The sequence below is a fragment of the Notechis scutatus genome, chromosome 1 (genome assembly GCF_049901735.1).
Source record: "Notechis scutatus isolate UNSWTSFEM ecotype Mainland chromosome 1, rNotScu1.2, whole genome shotgun sequence".
Taxonomy (NCBI): domain Eukaryota; kingdom Metazoa; phylum Chordata; class Lepidosauria; order Squamata; family Elapidae; genus Notechis; species Notechis scutatus.
The window spans coordinates 2,386,714-2,407,166 of NC_142009.1; the positions used below are offsets into that span (position 1 = coordinate 2,386,714).

A 20,453-nucleotide genomic window follows, 5' to 3' on the forward strand; every position below is an offset into this window, starting at 1 on the left:
TTAATCAGCATTACTTGCTTTTTATTTATTAAACAAATTAAGGAATAACACACACCTAGTTTTGTTTTCCTTTTAAAATCATACGTAATAAATATAGGCAGCTTATGCACACGTTGATTATATGCTAAGATTTCCACTAAATGTGATTGTGTTTCATTATTTTTCCATTAAAATTGATTGTGTTTCATTATAACTGTTTATAATAATAATAATAATAATAATAATAATAATAATAATAATAATAATAATAACAACAATAATAACAATAATAACAAAAACAACAACAAAAACAATAACAATAACAACAATAATAATAATGACTAACTAAGCAGTTACAGAGTTTTTCTGGTTACCTGGCTTCACCGAAAACACCCAAACATAAGAACAACAGCTGGGTTCACACACACACCCTACATAGGGGTGGGATTCTACCAGTCTGGACCGGTTCTACAGAACTGGTTGTTAGGATTCTGCGCAGTTCGGAGAACCAGCCAATCATGTCCCTGGCTGGCCCCTCCCCTCCCCATCCAGTCAGTCCTTATCATGCATGCCCGACATAGCTGACTGCATTCTCCCCTGCCCAGTCATTCCTTAAGGTGTTTCTTCTCTTTTTTTGGCCCCTCAACGATCAGTTGTTCTGATCAGCTGTGCCAGGATCCCCTTCGCTGTCTTACTGCTTTGCCCAGGAGGCTTCCCTGAGGCCCAGGAGGCAAAAATGGCCATGGGAGGTGCTGCAAAATGAAGAAGAAGGAGGAGGAGGAGGAAGAGGAGGAGCAGGAGGAAGAAGAAGAAGAAGAAGAAGAAGAAGAAGAAGAAGAAGAAGAAGAAGAAGAAGAAGAAGCCACGCCCATCCAGTCACATGGCCATGCCCACCTAGCCCCACCCACAGAACCAGTTGTTAAAAAATTTGAATCCCACCCCTGCCCCTACACTCCAAGCTAGTTAACCTAGGAGTTATTTCAGGTTGTTGCGTGTATCAGTCTAAGTCTGAAATCTCAGCCAGCCAAGGTTCTCAACAATATTCTCCTCTTACGCTTCCCAAATGGACTGTAGATCCTGGGAATGGATCCAGCATGCCGGAAGGTCAGCTGGCATTTGGGATGGCCTGAGACATTGGAAAAAAATTGGGGTTCGGGGTGTCCTGAAACAGAGATCCCGATCTGGATATTTTCTCTCGGGAACACGCTCGGTGGATTCCCCCACCAAGATTCTAATCTGGTGGCCATGAGTCTTTTTGAAAGCGTGTGCATAATTACAGTGGTGACTTTGCTGGCTTCTTCTCCCAAATCTGGTGGGCTTGGAGGAGGCCAAGAGTGGATCTTTTTCAGGAAAGGAGAGGCAGTTTGTCCTCCGGGCAGGAGGAGCTGTGTGAGAGAAACTTTCCATCCTCTTGGCCCACAGCTCCTCCGGAGAGGAATTGTGACATCGAGAAACAAAGAACCAATTGCGTTGTTTCCAAGAGGGGCCTCCAACCATGCATCAAATGGCTGCATCCAGCCGGATCCCTGGTGGATCCCTGGCTCGTTGCACGCCTGCCCTCCTACCTACAAATCCACTGCTACACCTGGGTGCAGCCATAGATGCCAGGTCATGCGAATCTTCAATAAATCACTTCAATAAATCTTCAAGAAAATATCTACAGACCCCTCCCATCCTGGACAATCTGTTTCCACTCCCACCCTCAAAACAATGCTATGGAGCACTGCACACCAGAACAACTAGACACAAGGGGAGTTTTCCCCCGAATGCCATCACTCTGCTAAACGAATAATTCCCTCGACACTGTCCAACTATTGACAAAGTCTGCACTACTATTAATCTTCTCATCACACTTTATCACCCATCCCCTCCCACTTGTGACTGTATGACTGTGTCGCTTGTATCCTTACAATCTATATTGACTGTTTCCTAGTATACTTGATTGCTTATTGTACCCTGTGACTATTATGAAGTGTTCTACCTGATGGTTCTTGACGAATGTATCTTTTCTTTTATGTATAATGAGAGCATTTGCACCAAGACAAATTCCTTGTGTGCCCAATCACACTTGGCCAATAAAGAATTCTATTCTATTCTATTCTATTCTATTCTATTCTATTCTATTCTATTCTATTCTATCCTATCCTATCCTATCCTATCCTATCCTATCCTATCCTATCCTATCCTATCCTATCCTATTCTATTCTATTCTGTTCTATTCTGTTCTATCCTCTATTCTCTCTATTATCTTCTCTTCTCTTCGGGTCACCAACGTCTAAAGGAGAGGCAACCAAACTTGGAGATTTCAAGACCTCTGGACTTCAACTCCCAGAATTCAACGCGTGGTTTTGCTCCGTTTTAGTTCAACACCCAGTTGGCCTCACTTTATTAGCTTTTTTTTGGATGCCACTGTTGTGAAGCAGGTCACACTGTTGTTAAGTGAATCTGGCTTCTCAGAAGGTCGCAAAAGGCGCGACCAAGGGACCCTGCAACTGTCATAAGGGTGAGTCCCTTGCCAAGCACCCAAACATAAATCACGTAGCGAGGCTGCAATGGTCGGAAGTCTGAAAAATGGTTGTAAGTCACTTTTTTCAGTGCTGTTGTAACTTTGAATGGTCACTAAGTTGAGGACTATATGGAGATTCTAGTGCCTGGAGCTAGCGAGGGAGCTAAATTTTTCAGCTTTTTGTGGTGGTCTCCCATGGAAAGAATGAGACACAAGCGTGTGTACTCGGGATGGGAGCCCAGAATAAATTCCAGTGCTTCCTTTTATTGAGAGTTTTGTACATAGTAAGCATAATTACATTGTGGCTTAATAATTAGATATAGTACAGGCTTGTTTGCAGTTGTCTAAGCTGTCTCTTTGTTTGTATTTGTCCTTATTGTTCTCTTTTCCTTGCATTATCTTAGTGACCTTTAAACAGGCACGTATGTATAAAGCATTATATTAATCATTACTCAAGCCCAAGCCAAAGTTTATTCCCACAGCTTTTGAAGGGAGGAGTTGGTTGGGTGAAGGAACATCTGTATTCCCTGTTCTCTCCCTCCCTCCCTCCTCCTTTCCCTCCTTCTCTCTCTTTCTCTCTTTTTCTCCCTCCCCCTCTCTCTTTCTCTCCCCTGCCCCCCTTTCCCTCCTTTTCTCTCTTTCTCTCCCTCCCTCCCTCTCTTTCTCTCTCCCTCTCTCCCCCTTTCCTCCTTCTCTTTCTCTCTCTCTCTCTCTCCCTTTCCCTCCTTCTCTCTCTTTTTCTCCATCCCCCCTCCCTCTATTTCTGTTCCCCCTCTCCCTCAATCTTTTCCCCTCTCCCTCCTTCTCTTTCTCTCCCTCCCCTCTTTCTCTTCACCTCCCTCCCCCTCCATCTCTTTCTCTCCCTCCCCATCTCTTTTTTCTCCTTCTCTCTCCCTCGCTCTCCCTTTCTCTTCCCCCTCTCCCTCCCTCTCTTTCTCTCCCTCCCCTCTCTTTCTCTTCACCTCCCTCTCCCTCTTTCTCCCTCCCACTCTTTTATCTCCTTCTCTCTCCCTCACTCTCTCTTTCTTTCCCTCTCTCTCCCTCTCCCTCCCTCTCTCTCTTATACACATAAACACACACACACACACACACATACACACACAGAGAGAGCATGTCTGAATCTCACAGCCCCCATCCAAAAAATAATAATGCAGCAACCTTGCAAAAGATTCTGAGGATAAGTCATGGACTCCAATACCGAACACAGGACTTTCCTTCCTGTAAATAAAAGAAAACGGAGCAGAAAACCTAATCCGGTATCGGCACCTCACTTTATTGTTCAGGAAACGGTTCCTTTTGTTTTAATATATATATATATTCTATTACATTCTATTTTTATATATATAATAGAGGCCCATCCAGAGAATTGCCACGCGCAGGTGAGTAACTGCCACAGTCCTTGCGCTGAAGCCTCTCAAATATCATTGGCAACGTTTCTTGGTGTCGATATCCCAGTTCGAGTTGTTGTAAGGGGTTCTGGCAAAGCAGAAGGCTGCTTCGACGTCACAATCACACACAGAACGTTGACACTTCTTTTTGATATCTGGAGGGAAGAAGGAAATGGTGAACCTCGGGGGAGGCATGACCAAAATAAACGCTGCACTATTGCGAGACGCAGCCCTGTGTCTTTTCAATACCCGTTATGAAGTTGTGCGCCTAGATGAAAAGGGATAGAACTTGCATTGTGCTCTCACAACGACACCCCTGTAGGAAGGTAGCACCCACCCCTCTCCTAGAAAATTGAAATATCCTAGGAAATATTTAAAAGGCAGAATATTTCCCCTAAAAAGAGTAGAAACTCAGAAGCAGAAACTCACCCCCACCTTTGTTAATGGGTGGGCCATTAAGGCCTGGGCCAGAACATTTTACATAACAAAGACCTCCTTCAGGTAGAGCTATAATAGGAATTGCCCTTTTCATGACATCATCATCCAGCAAAGGCTCAACCAAGCCTGGGACTCAGGACAGCCTACAAAGTTGCTCCTGCATGGCCCTGTCTTGGAAAGACGGGTTGGTTGGGGTTTGTGATACTTACTTCTGCAGTAGGGTCCCTCGCTGTTACAGTAGTAATCATACATCGTCCACTTGGGGTTGCAGCTGCTGCTTTCGGCTTTAGCATAGCAGTCGTCATGTATTTTGCAGCACCTGGCCCGAAGAAGAAAGAGTTAGAGCTGCCTCTCCAGGTGTGAGAAGTTGGTGGGAGGGGTTCATTGGTGCTCTCTGAGCTGGGTTGTTTTCTTACAAATGTTTCGTGACCCAACTAGGCAATATAATCAGTGCTAGGAAGGCAGGGGGATTGTGGAAAAGAGAAGGAGGAGGAGGAGGAGGAGGAGGAGGAGGAGGAGGAGGAGGAGGAGGAGGAGGAGGAGGAGGAGGAGGAGGAGGAGGAGGAGGAGGAAGGTTGTGGGGTCCTTGGTGCTCTCTGAGCTTCATTATAAATCTTCCTTAACAGAACCTTGCTTATCCAAAAGTACTATTCTTCCTCTCTCTCCACCCCTTATACATCTCTGATCATCTCCCTTTCTTTATTTTTATTTTTTATTTTATTTATTTTTATTTGCCCTCTCTTATCTGACTCTCCCCTAGATAGCATCTCTTCACCACGTCTGCCAAGGTCTTTCCCATGTACCATTTCATCCAAGCGATTCTCTTGCACTTGCAAACTGTCAAAGGACGATAGAGGATCCGTTATACTACAGGTGACATGGTAACAGTCTTCCGATATTTGAGGGGCTGCCACAGAGAGGAGGGGGTTCAACCTGTTCCCCAAAAGTCCCTGAAGGCGGGACAAGAAGCAGCGGATGGAAACTGATCATGGGGAGCAGCAACCTGGAATTAAGGAGGAACTTCCAAACAGTGAGATCAATTAACTTGCCTCAAGACGTTGTAGGTGCTGCAACATTGGAGGTTTGAAGAAGAGATTAGACAACCATTTGTCTGAAATGGTTTAGGGTTTCCTGCCAGAACAGGGGGATGGACTAGACGACCTCCAAGGCCCCATCCAACTCTAGTATTGTGTTTTATTATTCCGTCATTTTTTCTACGATCCCTTCAAGCCCAAAGAGAGTCTGGAACGTTAGAGGATCTCCTGCCACTTGCAGGAGGGGATGGACTAGAAGACCCCCGAGGTCTCTTCCAACCCTAGGATTCTAGGTTCTGTGATCCCCAGGTGAGGTCTTACATATCCAAGTCGTCTACCGGTGTCCCGCTACCTCCCCAGCCGCAGTAGCAACCGTAGTCCATATAATGCCAAGTAGCTCGACTGTGATGGTTGGCACATTGAATCAACATGTCGAATTGTGCGAGGTTGAGAGGCAGCGGAGGAATGCTGGCGGCTCCTAAGAGGGAGACACAAACTGCACCACAACACAAGAAGATCAGCATTAGCGTTTCTCAAATATCCAGCAGCCAAATCCACTTCCCTGCTAAGTGACGGTTGGGTGAAATATCCTCTCCTTTTCATGACCCCATAATCCCTTGCAGGGTGGAGTCTGGGCAACTGAATGGAGCTGGCAGAATGTTTACTGGCTGGATGCCCTTCCTGTCACCAGCACAGAGTTTTTTTCAGCAGATATATTCTCATTGGGCCAAGAGAGAGGGAAATACCTGCCTCTACCTAGGATTGAACACACAGATTCCTGATTGTGAGGTGAGAGCTCTACCTCTAGGCTACTGCACTCCTCTGGGTGAATCTTCCCTCTTTTGGGAGGATCGAGGCATCTCTCTCCTAGGCCGGTACATGCGCACCAGACCGCGGCTTGCCGTTTTCCCCCTTCCCAGCCGGCTTCCGACTGGTGAAGTCAACAGGAGAAGCTGGGTTCATGGAAGGACTTTGTGGTTCCTTTTTCACAACTGCACTAACAAGCCCAAAACAAGCTTGTAAAATCGGACACCAGTCATTTCGCGTATTCACTTTGCTTAGCGATGGAAATTCTGGTCCCCGATAGTCGTTGTAAATTGAGGACTTTCCGTACAGTGGACTGGGAATGGATGGTTGGACTGGATGACCTCTAAGGCCCCTTCCAACTCTCTCGTTCTGTGATGCTATGACATGGGTTGAGTTTGTACAACACGGATCTCTCAGCTTATAAAAGGGAGACGTTGGTTGAGTGAAGCAGCATCTGTTTTCCCATCTCTCTCTCATCACTCTTTATCTCCTCTCTCTCCTCTCTCTCTTTCTCTCTCACCCTCTTTCCCCCGTTACTCTTTCTCTCCTTTCTCTTCTTTCTCTCTTTCTCTCTCTCACTCTCTTTCTCTCATCACTTTTTATCTTCTCTTTCTCTTTATCTCCTCTCTCTCTCCCTCTCTTTCACTTCTCTCTTTCTCTCCCCCTCTCTCATCACTCTTTATCTCCTCTCTCTCCTCTCTCTCTTTCTCTCTCTCCTTCTTTCTCTCATCACTCTTTCTCTCCTTTCTCTCTTTATTTCTCTCCCTCTCTTTCTCTCATCACTCTTTCTCTCCTCTTTCTCCTCTCTCTCTCCCTCTCTTTCACAAATCACTTTCTCTCCTCTTTCTCTTTATCTCCTCTCTCTTTCTCTCCCCTTTCTCTCAACACTCCCTCCTTTTTCTCTTTATCTCCTCTTTCTCTCCCTCTCTTTCTCTCATCACTCTTTCTCTCATCACTTTTTCTCTCCTCTTTCTCTCATCACTCATTCTCTTTATCTCCTCTCTCTCCACTCTCTTTCTCTCTCTCCCTCTTTCTCTCATCACTCTTTCTCTCCTCTATTTCTCTCCTCTCTCTCTGTCTCACTCTTTCTCTTTCTCTTTCTCTGTCTCTTTGTCTCTCTTTCTTTCTCTCTCTCTCTCTCTCTCTCTCTCACATACACAGTTCTCGACTGAACCTACAATGAACCAGCTTGCTTTTTTGCCCCCCTGCTCACCTGTATTCTACGAACTCCTCTATCCTCGCAAGAGTAAAGAAACTATTCACGCAGGTGTTTCACACAACCTCTGGAAACTACTCAGCAAGCAAAGCATGCCGTAGCCCTGAATGGATTCTTTGGATCTACTGGTCTGGAAAATCTCCACTTACCTGCCAACAGGACCAGAAGGTGAGCAGGATACATTTTTGTCAGTGGTGAAGCTGCAAGCAAGATGAATTTCGATACCTGGCGAGTTCAGCCTTTTATAGCAGTGGTTCCCACACTTTTTCAGTCCACCGCCCCCTTGGTGCTATAATCCCATCCTCAGTGCCCCCCACCGAGGGGTGGGATTCAAATCTCTTAACAACTGTTTCTGTGGGAGTGGCCTAATTTGTGGGCGTGGCAGGGTGGTCATGCGTGCGATGTTGCAGGACTGACTGATCAGGAAAATGGAGGAGCGGGTGGAGAGGAACAGGACCAGCCAGGGGCCCCTTTTACCAGTTCTCCAAACTATTGGGAATGATAATGAACTGGTAGAATCCCACCCCTGAATTGTTCCCTGCGAGGGGCCCACCTCCAGCGCCCCCCTTGCCTCTTAGCCCTCCCTGCTGGCCCCCTTGCCTCTTAGTGCCCCCCTAAGGCATCCCACTGCCCCCTAGGGGGCGGTACCACCCACATGGGGAACCACTGTTTTATAGCCTTGGCGTTACCTTGGCCCCAGCTAAGATGGGAGATAAGAGATGGATGGTTTTATTGGCCTATCAGCACTCCATCCAGGAAGGAGATAAAACCAGAGCTGTTTGCTTGCAAGAATCCGTCAGTTTTCTTCAAGAGTTGGAAGAAGATGTTCTGTTTTTTTGTGAAGAAACGGAAATCTGCTCTGATTTAAAACTGGGATGGTCACTGACTTCCTTTCCAGGCAATGTGGAATTCCAATTCCCATCAGCCTGTATTGGAGGAATCACTGAAGGTGCAGGTTGCAGGTTTTCTGCCTCCGGGTTCAATGTTTTGGAAATGTCCTCTGAATAGAACAAAACATCTTGAAACGCAAAACTCAAAATTTTTATCTCCTTTCTCTCTTTATCTCTCTCCCCCTCTTTCTTTCATCACTCTTTCTCATTATCTCCTCTCTCTCTCTTTCTCTCCTCTCTCTTTCTCTCCCTCTCTTTCTCTCTCTTTCTCTCATCACTCTTTCTCTCCTCTTTCTTGGACTATCTGGAATGGTATCTCCCTGCTTGAGTTGGGGATTGGATTAGATGACCTCCAAGGTCCCTTCCGACGCTCTGTCAATCTGTTCTGTGGGATGTGATTTGCATCCAAAGCACAAAGAGCAGACCTGCCTTTTGGGCTTCCCCTCTCCCTCTTGCTCAGAGGTGCGACGTGGCTCCCATACAATCACAATCACAATCAGGGCTACCAATGGTGCACAGAACTTTCCTTTGTTTAGCATCTTCCCCGTCCGCCAAGAGAGGTTCAGGATCCTGTTGAGTGAGAATCGACATCCGGGTTGTTGTTTTCTTTAGAATCTTCTTTTAAGCTCCTTGGATTGGAAAACACTGCAGGGTTGAGAGCCAGAGAACTGGTAGCTTGGTTGGCATTTGGCAATGATCCAGTTGGGCAAGAGCTCTTAGTGGTGTCCCTAGAAGAGGAAACAGAGCTTCCTGAGTGTTCTGAAGAAATCCAAGATATTCCCTATTTAAAACGATTTAAGGGGGAAAATTAAAGAGGGGCAGAGCATAAACCAGAGTTTGCGAGAGTCAAGGAGAGAACCAAGTCCTCTTAGAAGGTGAGGCATGATCAGACAAGGATTAGATTGTTATCAATCAAGACTTTAATTTGAGAATTAAGGGCACAGACAGAATCTTGGAAATTGCAGTAGGGACTTCCTGTTTTATTAAATCTAAGGGAGAGGAAGAGAAGGACAATGGGGGGAGGGAGGAAAGAAGTCAGAAAGAAGAGAGGAGAAAGGAGGAGGAGAGAAGAAGAAGAAGAAGAAGAAGAAGAAGAAGAAGAAGAAGAAGAAGAAGAAGAAGAAGAAGAAGAAGAAGAAGAAGAAGAAGAAGAAGAAGAAGAAGAAGAAGAAGAAGAAGAAAGAAGGAGGAGGAGGAGGAGGAGGAGGAAAGGAAGATGGAGGAAAAGAAGGAGAAAGAGAAGAAAGAAGAAAAAGAAGGAGGAGGAGGAGGAGGAGAAGAAGAAGAAGAAGAAGAAGAAGAAGAAGAAGAAGAAGAAGAAGAAGAAGAAGAAGAAGAAGAAGAAGAAGAAGAAGAAGAAGAAGAAGAAGAAGAGGAGGAGGAGGAGGAGGAGGAGGAGGAGGAGGAGGAGGAGGAGGAGGAGGAGGAGGAGGAAAGAAAAGGAGGTGGAGGAGGAGGAGAAGGAGGAGGAGAAAGAGAAGAAGACAAGAAGGAAGATGGAGGAGGAGGAGAGGAAGAGGAGGAGGAGGAGGAGGAGAAGAAGAAGAAGAGGAGGAGGAGAAGGAGAAGGAGAAAGAGAAAGAGAAGAAGACAAGAAGGAAGATGTAGGAGGAGGAGGACGAGGACGAGGAAAAGGAAGAGGTACAGGAAGAGGAAGAGGAAGATAAGATTATTCATTATTAAGATCAAGAAAGATTGGAATCTCCCCTCCCGGCTTCTCTGAACAAGGCTTCCATTCTTGGACAAGCTACCAATAAAATCCTCTCCCCTCTTTAGGTGTTTGAGATCCTAACATTCCTCCTGTTCCTGTTCAGACCGCAGACAGCATCCCAGAGAACCCAAGCAGGGGATTTGCCTTGAAGTGCTACCTGCAGCTCATTCTCCACCTAGCACCCTTCTTCTTACTTAACACTCTTTTTTGAAAAAAAGTGGGAAGCCACGACAGACAAGCTGAACAGACAGACAAAGCCCAATTTCACAAACCCCCTTTAAACCTCTCTTAGGGTTGCCAGAAGAAAACCCAGCGCTTATTCCCAAATTATATGCATTATATAAACTAATGTTAATTTTATATGTGTGATTAAGGAGAAACTTCCTAACAGTGAGGACAAGTAATGAGTAGAAGAGCTTGCCTTCACAAGATGTGGGTGCAGAGTCGGACAATGAGGATGTTTTGGGAGGAACCTGGGCCATTCCTGGAGGCTGAGTAAGGCTCAGATGAGGGCTCTGCATCAGAGGCAGAGATGGAGACAGGGTAGTCTGGCAGTCATCGGCTGCCTTGGGATTCGGAGATCAGTGGGGCAGAAGAACAGCTGGAGCCTCTTCTCAGCCTGCACATGCGCAGAGCTGCCAAAAGAAAAGAACAATTAAAAACTCATGGTTGATGTGGGATTAAGGCCACAGGCGTACGGTGAATGGCTCTTCCCATAGGGATTAAAAGAGGAGCAAAAGGGGAGGGGGCTTTTGCTGGAAACAATTCGTTCGTTGCAGAGGTGTGAAGATCTGTCTGTGCATCTCAGAGATTCTGTGCTGAGACCTTCCTTGTCAGCACTGCATTTGGAAATATTTACTTGGCAGCTCTCCAAGGTAGATGAGGTCTGGGCTCTTCATTGGACCCTTGAAAGACTGTTTGCCAGGCCTTTGGCTGAATGTGAATGCAAGAAATTCACCTTCATTTCATAAAAAGGGGTTTTGTCAGGACAAAGGGTCTGCTTAGTGCTTTTTGGGGAACCCTAGGACAGAACACAATCGCCTGTCACAACACAGTCCTTTCGGCAGACCCAAAGGTGCTTTTTTGGGAGGCACCTGGACTTTCTTGTTTTTTCTTTGAAGACGTTTCGCTTCTCAATCCAGAAGCTACTTCAGCTTGGACAGGAGAGTGAGGAATGGAAGGGTTTCTCTTCCTTGCATTATGAAAGGTTTCTATTCCTTGCATTGTGAAAGGTTTCATAATCCTTCCCTTCCCCACTATCCAGCTAGAGGAGAAGAAGCTTGAGCCTGAGGATACAAACTAACCTCCAAGTGGCCTCAATGGCTCTGTAAAAAGAATGCAAATGATCAGCTGTCTGCTCTGGGTGAATCTTCCCTCTTTATGGAAGATCGAGGCATTTGTCTCCTAGGCCGGTGTGTGCACAGCAGCTCGCCGATTGCCTTTTGCCCCATTCCCAGCCGGCTTCTGACCGGAGAGGTCAACAGGAGAAGCTGGGTTCACGGAAGGTCTTTATGGTTCCATTTTCACAACCGCACTAACAAGCCCAAAAACAAGCCTGTAAAATCGGACACCAGTCATTTTGGATATTCACTTTGCTTAGCGATGGAAATTCTGATCCCCGATGGTCGTTGTAAGTCAAGGTCTACCTGAGTAGTCGACTGGGAATGGATGAAATGGGGGGGTTGGACTGGTTCTCTCCAAGTCCCCTTCCAACTTTGTTGTTCTGTGATACTATGAAATGGTAGAGTTTGTACAACACGGACCTCTCAGCTTATAAGAGGGAGATGTCAGTTTTGTGAAGGAGTATCTGTTTTCCCTGTTCTCTCTCTCTCCATCTCTCTCATCACTCTTTATCTCCTCTTTCTCCTCTCTCTCTGCCTGTCTTTCACAAATCACTTTCTCTCCTCTTTCTCTTTATCTCCTCTCTCTTTCTCTCCCTCTCTTTCTCTCCCCTTTCTCTTTATCTCCTCTCTCTTTCTTTCCCCCTTTCTCTCATTAATCTCTTTCTCTCCTCTTTTTCTTTATCTCCTCTCTCTTTCTCTCCCTCTCTTTCTCTCATCACTCTTTCTCTCCCCTTTCTCTTTATCTCCTCTCTCTTTCTTTCCCCCTCTTTCTCTCATCTATCTCTTTTTCTTCTCTTTTTCTTTATATCCTCTCTCTTTCTCTCTCTTTCTCTCATCACTCTTTCTCTCCCCTTTCTCTTTATCTCCTCTCTTTCTTTCCCCCTCTTTCTCTCATTTATCTCTTTCTCTCCTTTCTCTTTATATCCTCTCTCTTTCTCTCTCTTTCTCTCATCACTCTTTCTCTCCCCTTTCTCTTTATCTCCTCTCTCTTTCTTTCCCCCTCTTTCTCTCATCTATCTCTTTCTCTCCTCTTTCTCTTTATATCCTCTCTCTTTCTCTCTCTTTCTCTCATCACTCTTTCTCTCCCCTTTCTCTTTATCTCCTCTCTTTCTTTCCCCCTCTTTCTCTCATTTATCTCTTTCTCTCCTCTTTCTCTTTATATCCTCTCTCTTTCTCTCTCTTTCTCTCATCACTCTTTCTCTCCCCTTTCTCTTTATCTCCTCTCTCTTTCTTTCCCCCTCTTTCTCCCATCTATCTCTTTCTCTCCTCTTTCTCTTTATATCCTCTCTCTTTCTCTCCCTCTCCTTCTCTCATCACTCTTTCTCTCCCCTTTCTCTTTATCTCCTCTCTCTTTCTGTCCCCTCTTTCTCTCATCAATCTCTTTCTCTTCTCTTTCTCTTTATCTCCTCTCTCTTTCTCTCCCTCTCTTTCTCTCATCACTCTTTCTCTCGCCTTTCCCTTTATCTCCTCCTCCTTTATCTCCTTAGGGGCACACACAGAATCTTGGAAACTGCAGTAGGGACCTCCTGTTTTATTAAATCTAAGGGAGAGGAAGAGAAGGATAGTGGTGGAGGAGGAAGAGAAGGAGGATGGAGGAAAGAAGGTGGAAAGAAGGGAGGAGAAAGGAGGAGGAGAGGAGAAGAAGAAGAAGAAGAAGAAGAAGAAGAAGAAGAAGAAGAAGAAGAAGAAGAAGAAGAAGAAGAAGAAGAAGAAGAAGAAGAAGAAGAAGAAGAAGAAGAAGAAGAAGAAGAAGAAGAAGAAGAATGCCTTCGGTGGGGCAGCGCGGATTTCCTGGCACTTGTTGCAGGTGGCCACCCAGACTTCTATTTGTTTATCGATGCCCGGCCACCACGTGTAGCTTCTTCCTAACGCCTTCATCTGCACGATGCCGGGATGACCGTCGTGCAATAGTTTTAGGATGCTGTGTTGTAATTTTTCAGGAATGATGAATGACTCTGTCTACCCACAAAACACAGCCCTTCTGTGAGAACAGCTCCGTTTGTCGGTTTTTAAATGGTGTGAAGATGTTGTCGGGTTCGTTGTTAGGCCAGCCTCGTTCCACCCAGCTGAGGACCCGAGCCAATGTGGGGTCCTTCCTTGTTTCTGCTGCGATGTCTCGTGCAGTCAGAGGTGGCGAAGGGAGAGTTTCGATCTGGAGCGCCGTAAGGGTTGGAGCTGGATCGTCTATGGCAGTGATCCCCAACCTTTTTTACGCTGCGGCCCGGTACCGGCATCAGCTGGGCGCCGCGACCCGGTACCGGCATCAGCTGGGCGCCGCCATCTTTTTGATGAAAAAGTGCTTCCGGTGAGCTTTCTACCCAGAAAAGCTCACGGAGCGCTAGCGCCGCCATATTTTTGATGAAAACGTGCCCGGTGAGCTTTCTACCTGGAAAAGCTCACCGAAGCACTTTTCATCAAAAAGATGGCGGCGCCCAGCAAGCCAGCGGCCCGGTAGGACCTGTTCCGCGGCCCGGTACTGGTCCGCGGACCGGTGGTTGGGGACCCCTGGTCTATGGCTTCCGGCAGTGGAGAACGGCTCAACGCGTCTGCGTGGGGAATGGCTTTCCCCGGGCGGTGTAGCAGTTGATAACCATATGCGGCTAGGAACTCTGACCAACGGGTCATCCTTGGTGATAAGATGTGGGGAGTAGGCTTGTCCCCCGCTAATATGCCAAGCAGTGGCTTGTGGGACGGTTATTATAGTAAACGGCCGTCCATACACATATTCATGAAAACGTTTAATAGCGGCTACAATAGCAAGAGCCTCTTTATCGAGTTGGCTATAGTTCCTTTCAGTCTTTGATAATGTTCGGGAAAAGAATGGCCAATAAAGAATGCTATTCTATTCTATTCTATTCTATTCTATTCTATTCTATTCTATTCTATTCTATTCTATTCTCTCTTGTATTCTCTCTCCTTTTTTTCTTCTCTTCTCTCTTCTCTTCTCTCTTCTCTCTATTTTCTTCTCTATTCTGTACTCTCTATTCACCATTCTCCATTCTCTATTCTATTTTCTCTTCTCTTCTCTATTCTGTATTCTGTATTCTGTATTCTGTATTCTGTATTCTGTATTCTGTATTCTATTCTATTCTATTCTATTCTATTCTATTCTATTCTATTCTATTCTATTCTATTCTATTCTATTCTATTCTATTCTATTCTATTCTATTCTATTCTATTCTATTCTATCCTCTATTCTCTCTGTTATCTTCTCTTCTCTTCAGGTCACCAACATCTAAAGGAGAGGCAACCAAACTTGGAGATGTCAAGACCACTGGACTTCAACTCCCAGAATTGCTCCGGTTTAGTTCAACACCCAGTTGGCCTCAGTTTATTAGCTTTTTTTTGGATGCCACTGTTGTGAAGCAGGTCACACTGTTGTTAAGTGAATCTGGCTTCTCAGAAGGTCGCAAAAGGCGCGACCCAGGGACGCTGCAACCGTCGTAAGTGTGAGTCCCTTGCCAAGCACCCAAACATAAATCATGTAGCGAGGCTGCAATGGTTGGAAGTCTGAAAAATGGTTGTAAGTCCCTTTTTTCAGTGCTGTTGTAACTTTGAATGGTCACTAAGTTGAGGACTACATGGAGATCCTAGTGCCTGGAGCTAGCGAGGGACCTAAATTTTTCAGCTATTGAAGGGAGAAGTTGGTTGGGTGAAGGAGCATCTGTATTCCCTGTTCTCTCCCTCCCTCCTTCTCTCTCTTTCTCTCCCTCCCTCCCTCCCCTTTTCCCTCCTTCTCTCTCTTTCTCTCTCTCCCTCCCTCCCTCCCCCTTCCCCTCCTTCTCTCTCTTTCTCTCCCTCCCTCCCTCCCTCCCTCCCCCTTTCCCTCCTTCTCTGTCTTTCTCTCCCTTCCTCCCTCCTCCCCTTTCTCTCCCTCCCTCCCTCCCCCTTTCCCTCCTTCTCTGTCTTTCTCTCCCGCCCTCCCTCTTTTTCTTTCTCTCCCTCTCCCTCCCCCTCTCTTTCTCTTCACCTCCCTCTCCCTCTTTCTCCAGCCCACTCTTTTTCTCTCCTTCTCTCTCCCTCTCCCTCACTCTCTCTTTCTCTTTCTCTTCCCCCTCTCCCTCCCTCTCTTTCTCTCCCTCCCCCTCTCTTTCTCCCTCTCTCCCTCCCTCCTTCTCTCTCCCTCTCCTCTCTCTCTTGCACACATAAACACACAAACACACACACACACACACACACACACACACACACACACACACACAGAGACAGCATGTCTGAATCTCACAGCCCCCGTGCAAAAATAACAATGCAGCAATTTTGCAAAAGATTCTGGGAGAAGTCATGGCCTCCAATACCCAACACAGGACTTTCCCTCCTGTAAATAAGAGAAAACGGAGCAGAAAACTAATCCGGTATCGGCACCTCACTTTATTGTTCAGGAAACGGTTCCTTTTGTTTTTAATAATTATACATATATAATGTTCTATTTTATATATATATAATAGGGGCCCATCCAGAGAATTGCCACGCGCAGGTGAGTAACTGCCACAGTCCTTGCGCTGAAGCCTCTCAAATATCATTAGCAACGTGTCTTGGTGTCGATATTCCAGTTCGCGTTGTTGTAAGGGGCTCCGGCGAAGCACTTGGCTGCTGTGCGGTCACAATTACAAATAAAGGCTCTACACTCATCGTTGTCCTCTGGAGGGAAGAAGGAAATGGTGAACCTTGCGGGGAGGCATGACCAAAATAAACGCTGCACTATTGCGAGACGCAGCCCTGTGTCTTTTCAATACCCGTTATGAAGTTGCACGCCTAGCTGAAAAGGGATAGAACTTGCATTGTGCTCTCCTGACGACGCCCCTGTAGGAAGGTGGCACCCACCCCTCTCCTAGAAAATTGAAATATCCTAGGAAATATTAAAAAGGCAGAATATTTCCCCTAAAAAGAGTAGAAACTCAGAAGCAGAAACTCACCCCCACCTTTGTTGATGGGTGGGCCATTAAGGCCTGGGCCAGAATATGTTACATAACAAAGACCTCCTCCAGGTAGAGCTATAATAGGAACTGCCCAAAGCCCTTTTCATGACATCATCATCCAGCAAAGGCTCCTGCACGGCCCTGTCTTAGAAAGACGGGTTGGTTGGGGTTTGTGATATTTACCTTTGCAGGTGAGTTCGCCTTCATTACATTCGTATGAATAGATGTTGTAGTAGGGGCCACTCATCAAGTAATTACATGCAGGAAGTTTTTCGGCTTCATCATAGCAGTTGTCATGAGTCTGGCAGCACCTGGCCAAAAGCAGGAAGAGTTAGAGCTGCCTCTCCAGGTGTGAGAAGTTGGTGGGAGGGGTTCACTGGTGCTCTCTGAGCTGGGTTGTTTTCCTACAAACGTTTCATGACCCAACTAGGCAATATAATCAGTGCTAGGAAGGCAGGGGGATCGTGGAAGAGAGCAGAAGAAGGAGGTGGAGGAGGTGGAGAGGGTCCTGTGGGGTCCTTGGTGCTCTCTGAACTTGGTTATTTTCTTGCGGATGTTTCGTGACCCAACTAGGTAACATCAGAGCTAGAAGGGAGTGGGGTTTGCGGAGTGGAGGAGGAGGATTTGGTGCTCTGTGACTTGATTATTTTTTTTTCAGATGTTTCATGACACAACTAGGTAGCATATCAGTGCTAGGACGGAGGGAAGTTTGTGGAAAGAAGGAAAAGGTAGTGGAGGAGGAGGAGGAGGAGGAGGAGGAGGAGGAGGAAGATTGTGGGGTCCTCGGTGCTCTCTGAGCTTCATTATAAATCTAGTTTAACAGAACCTTCCTAATCCAAAAGTACAATTTTCCCGCCATCTCCTTTTATTAGAAACTAAGCAGGATCCCTTCGGAGCCTCTTTCTCCACCCCTTATGTATCTCTGATCTCTGCCCTTTCTTTATTTTTATTTATTTATTTTTATTTTTTATTTTATTTATTTTTATTTGCCCTCTCTTATCTGACTCTTCCCTAGATAGCATCTCTTCACCACGTCTGCCAAGGTCTTTCCCATGTACCATTTCATCCAAGCGATTCTCTTGCACCTGCAAACTGTCAAAGGACGATAGAGGATCCGTTATACTACAGGTGACATGGTAACAGTCTTCCGATATTTGAGGGGCTGCCACAGAGAGGAGGGGGTTCAACCTGTTCCCCAAAAGCCCCTGAAGGCGGGACAAGAAGCAACGGAGGGAAACTGATCATGGGGAGAAGCAACCTGGAATTAAGGAGGAACTTCCAAACAGTGAGATCAATTAACTTGCCTCCAGGCGTTGTGGGTGCTGCAACATTGGAGGTTTGAAGAAGAGATTAGACAACCATTTGTCTGAAATGGTTTCGGGTTTCCTGCCTGAACAGGGGGATGGACTAGACGACCTCCAAGGCCCCTTCCAACTCTAGTATTGTGTTTTATTATTCCGTCCTTCTTTCTATGATCCCTTCAAGCCCAAAGGGAGTCTGGAACGTTAGAGGATCTCCTGCCACTTGCAGGAGGGGATGGACTAGAAGACCCCCGAGGTCTCTTCCAACCCTAGGATTCTAGGTTCTGTGATCCCCAGGTGAGGACTTACCTATCCAACTCATCCACCGGTGTCCCGCTACCTCCTGTGCCGCAGTAGCAACCGTAGTCCGAAAAATCCAAAGCACCTCGACTGCCATGGTTGGCACATTCAATCATGTCCTTGAACTGATAGAGGTTGAGAGGCCGCGGAGGAATGTCGGAGGCTCCTAAGAGGGAGACACAAACTGCACCACACCACAAGAAGATCAGCATTAGCGTTTGTCAAATATCCAGCAGCCAAATCCAGTTCCCTGCTAAGTGACGGTTGGGTGAAGCATCCTCTCCTTTTCAGGACCCCTTAATCCCTTGCGGGGTGGAGTCTGGGCAACTGAATGGAGCTGGCAGAATGTTTACTGGCCAGATGCCCTTCCTGTCACCAGCACGGAGTTTTGTTCAGCAGATATATTCTCATTTTGCCGAGAGAGAGGCAAATATCTGCCTCTACCTAGGATTGAACACACAGACTCCTGATTGTGAGGTGAGAGCTCTACCTCTAGGCTACTGCACTGCTCTGGGTGAATCTTCCCTCTTTTTGGAGGATCGAGGCATCTGTCTCATAGGCCGGTACATGCGCACCAGACCGCGGCTTGCCGTTTTCCCCCTTCCCAGGCGGCTTCCTACCGGTGAAGTCGACAGGAGAAGCTGGGTTCATGTAAGGACTTTGTGGTTCCTTTTTCATAACTGCACTAACAAGCCCAAAACAAGCTTGTAAAATCGGACACCAGTCATTTCGCGTATTCGCTTTGCTTAGCGATGGAAATTCTGGTCCCCGATAGTTGTTGTAAATTGAGGACTTTCCGTACAGTGGACTGGGAATGGATGGTTGGACTGGATGACCTCCAAGGCCCCTTCCAATTCAGTTGTTCTGTGATGCTATGAAATGGGTTGAGTTTGTACAACACGGATCTCTCAGCTTATAAAAGAGAGATGTTGGTTGAGTGAAGGAGCATCTGTTTTCCCTGTTCTCTCTCTCTCCATCTCTCTCATCACTCTTTATCTCCTCTCTCTCCTCTCCCTCTCCCTCTCTTTCACAAATCACTTCTCTCCTCTTTCTCTTTATCTCATCTCTCTTTCTTTCCCCCTCTTTCTCTCATCACTCTTTCTCTCCTCTCTCTCTCTCTCTGTGTGTGTGTCTGTCTTTTTCTCATCACTCTTTCTCTCCTTTCTCTCCTTTCCTCCTTTCTCTCTTTATCTCTCTCACTCTCTTTCTCTCATCACTCTTTATCTCCTCTCTGTCTCTCTCTCTCTCTGTGTCTTTCTCTCATCACTCTTTCTCTCTCTTTCTCTCTCTTTCTCTTTCTCTCTCTCCGTCTCTTTCTCTAATCACTATTTCTCTCCTCTTTCTCTTTATCTCCTCTCTCTCTCCCTCTCTTTCTCTCATCACTCTTTCTCTCGTCTTTCTCCTCTCTCTCTTCCTCTCTTTCACAAATCACTTTCTCTCCTGTTCCTCTTTATCTCCTCTCTCTTTCTCTCCCCTCTTTCTCTCATCACTCTTTCCCTCCTCTTTCTCTTTCTCTCTTCTTTCTCTCCCTCTCGTTATCTCATCACTCTTTCTCTCATCACTCTTTCTCTCCTCTCTCTCTCTCTTTCTCTCTCTCCCTCTTTCTCTCATCACTCTTTCCTCTATTTCTCTCCTCTCTCTCTGTCTCACTCTTTCTCTTTCTCTGTCTCTTTGTCTCTCTCTCCCTCTCACATACACAGTTCTCAACAGAACCTACAATGAACCAGCTTGCTTTTTTGCCCTACTGCTCACCTGCAAGCGAAGCCTGCCGTAACCCTGAATGGATTCTTTGGATCTACTGGGTCTGGAAAATCTCCACTTACCTGCCAACAGGACCAGAAGGTGAGCAGGATACATTTTGTCAGTGGTGAAGCTGCAAGCAAGATGAATTTCGATACGTGGCGAGTTCAGCCTTTTATAGCAGTGGTTCCCAAACTTTTTCAGTCCTCCGCCCCCTTGGTGCTAAAATCCCATCCTCGGTGCCCACCACCGAGGGGTGGGATTCAAATTTCTTAACAACTGTTTATGTGGGAGTGGCCTAATTTGTGGGCGTGGCTTGGTGGTCATGCGTGCGATTTTGCAGGACTGACTGAGCAGGAAAATGGAGCAGCGTGTGGAGAGGAGCAGGGCCAGCCAGGGCCCTTTTACCAGTTCTCCAAACTACTGGGAATGGTAATGAACTGGTAGAATCCCACCCCTGAATTGTTCCCTGCGAGGGGCCCACCTGCAGCACCCCCTTGCCTCTTAGCCCTCCCTGCTGGCCCCCTTGCCTCTTAGTGCCCCCCCTAAGGCATCCCACTGCCCCCCAGGGGGCGGTACAACCCACATGGGGAACCACTGTTTTATAGCCTTGCCGTTACCTTGGCCCCAGCTAAGATGGGAGATAAGAGATGGATGGTTTTATTGGCCTATCAGCACTCCTTCCAGGAGGGAGATAAAGCCAGAGCTGTTTGCTTGCAAGAATCCGCCTGTTTTCTTCAAGAGTTGGAAGAAGATGTTCTGTTTTTTTGTGAAGAAACGGAAATCTGCTCTGATTTAAAACTGGGATGGTCACTGACTTCCTTTCCAGGCAATGTGGAATTCCAATTCCCATCAGCCTGTATTGGACGAATCACTGAAGGTGC

The 20,453-nt window shown here is 46.5% G+C and overlaps 2 protein-coding genes and 2 long non-coding RNA genes across 6 annotated transcripts; 1 reads left to right on the top strand and 3 right to left on the bottom strand.

Annotated features, from left to right (window-relative positions):
• Positions 1 to 3,737: 3,737 nt before the first annotated feature.
• Positions 3,738 to 7,688, bottom strand: LOC113432405 (acidic phospholipase A2 S5-32M). The gene is made up of 4 exons (XM_087955967.1): positions 7,518 to 7,688; positions 5,667 to 5,841; positions 4,521 to 4,630; positions 3,738 to 4,028 (listed from the first exon to the last, which is right to left on the bottom strand). The coding sequence occupies exons 1-4, from the start codon at positions 7,549 to 7,551 to the stop codon at positions 3,907 to 3,909; spliced, it is 441 nt and encodes a 146-aa protein (XP_087812093.1). The 5' UTR covers positions 7,552 to 7,688; the 3' UTR covers positions 3,738 to 3,906.
• LOC148132653 (uncharacterized) lies at positions 4,615 to 17,286 on the top strand. Of its 2 annotated transcripts, XR_015747708.1 has the most exons (3): positions 4,615 to 4,749; positions 16,802 to 16,956; positions 16,990 to 17,286. It is a non-coding gene; the product is annotated as an uncharacterized LOC148132653 (long non-coding RNA). The 2 variants fall into 2 exon arrangements; XR_015747707.1 differs by lacking the exon at positions 4,615 to 4,749 and having other exon boundaries at positions 16,680 to 16,956.
• On the bottom strand, positions 6,618 to 7,508 carry LOC148132654 (uncharacterized). The gene is made up of 2 exons (XR_015747709.1): positions 7,163 to 7,508; positions 6,618 to 7,026 (listed from the first exon to the last, which is right to left on the bottom strand). It is a non-coding gene; the product is annotated as an uncharacterized LOC148132654 (long non-coding RNA).
• On the bottom strand, positions 15,661 to 19,905 carry LOC113432416 (acidic phospholipase A2 2-like). Of its 2 annotated transcripts, XM_087955962.1 has the most exons (5): positions 19,653 to 19,905; positions 17,839 to 18,013; positions 16,412 to 16,539; positions 15,802 to 15,950; positions 15,661 to 15,701 (listed from the first exon to the last, which is right to left on the bottom strand). In XM_087955962.1, exons 1-4 carry the CDS (start codon positions 19,684 to 19,686, stop codon positions 15,832 to 15,834), a joined length of 456 nt encoding a protein of 151 aa, XP_087812088.1. In that variant the 5' UTR covers positions 19,687 to 19,905; the 3' UTR covers positions 15,661 to 15,701; positions 15,802 to 15,831. The 2 variants fall into 2 exon arrangements, with proteins under 2 accessions (XP_087812088.1, XP_087812086.1); XM_087955960.1 differs by having other exon boundaries at positions 15,661 to 15,950.
• Between the last annotated feature and the right edge of the window lie 548 nt (positions 19,906 to 20,453).

What these genes read in the sequence shown, in the direction of transcription:
- LOC113432405 (XM_087955967.1), bottom strand. Translation starts at nt 7,551, where the DNA reads ATGTATCCTGCTCACCTTCTGGTCCTGTTGGCAG. An exon ending in CCGGTAGACGACTTGGATAT is followed by an intron (nt 4,631 to 5,666) that starts GTAAGACCTCAC and finishes TCTTCGGGCCAG; the next exon opens with GTGCTGCAAAATACATGACG. An exon ending in CGAGGGACCCTACTGCAGAA is followed by an intron (nt 4,029 to 4,520) that starts GTAAGTATCACA and finishes TCTTCCCTCCAG; the next exon opens with ATATCAAAAAGAAGTGTCAA.
- LOC113432416 (XM_087955962.1), bottom strand. Translation starts at nt 19,686, where the DNA reads ATGTATCCTGCTCACCTTCTGGTCCTGTTGGCAG. An exon ending in CCTTCTGGTCCTGTTGGCAG is followed by an intron (nt 18,014 to 19,652) that starts GTAAGTGGAGAT and finishes GGTGTGGTGCAG; the next exon opens with TTTGTGTCTCCCTCTTAGGA. An exon ending in CCGGTGGATGAGTTGGATAG is followed by an intron (nt 16,540 to 17,838) that starts GTAAGTCCTCAC and finishes GCTTTTGGCCAG; the next exon opens with GTGCTGCCAGACTCATGACA.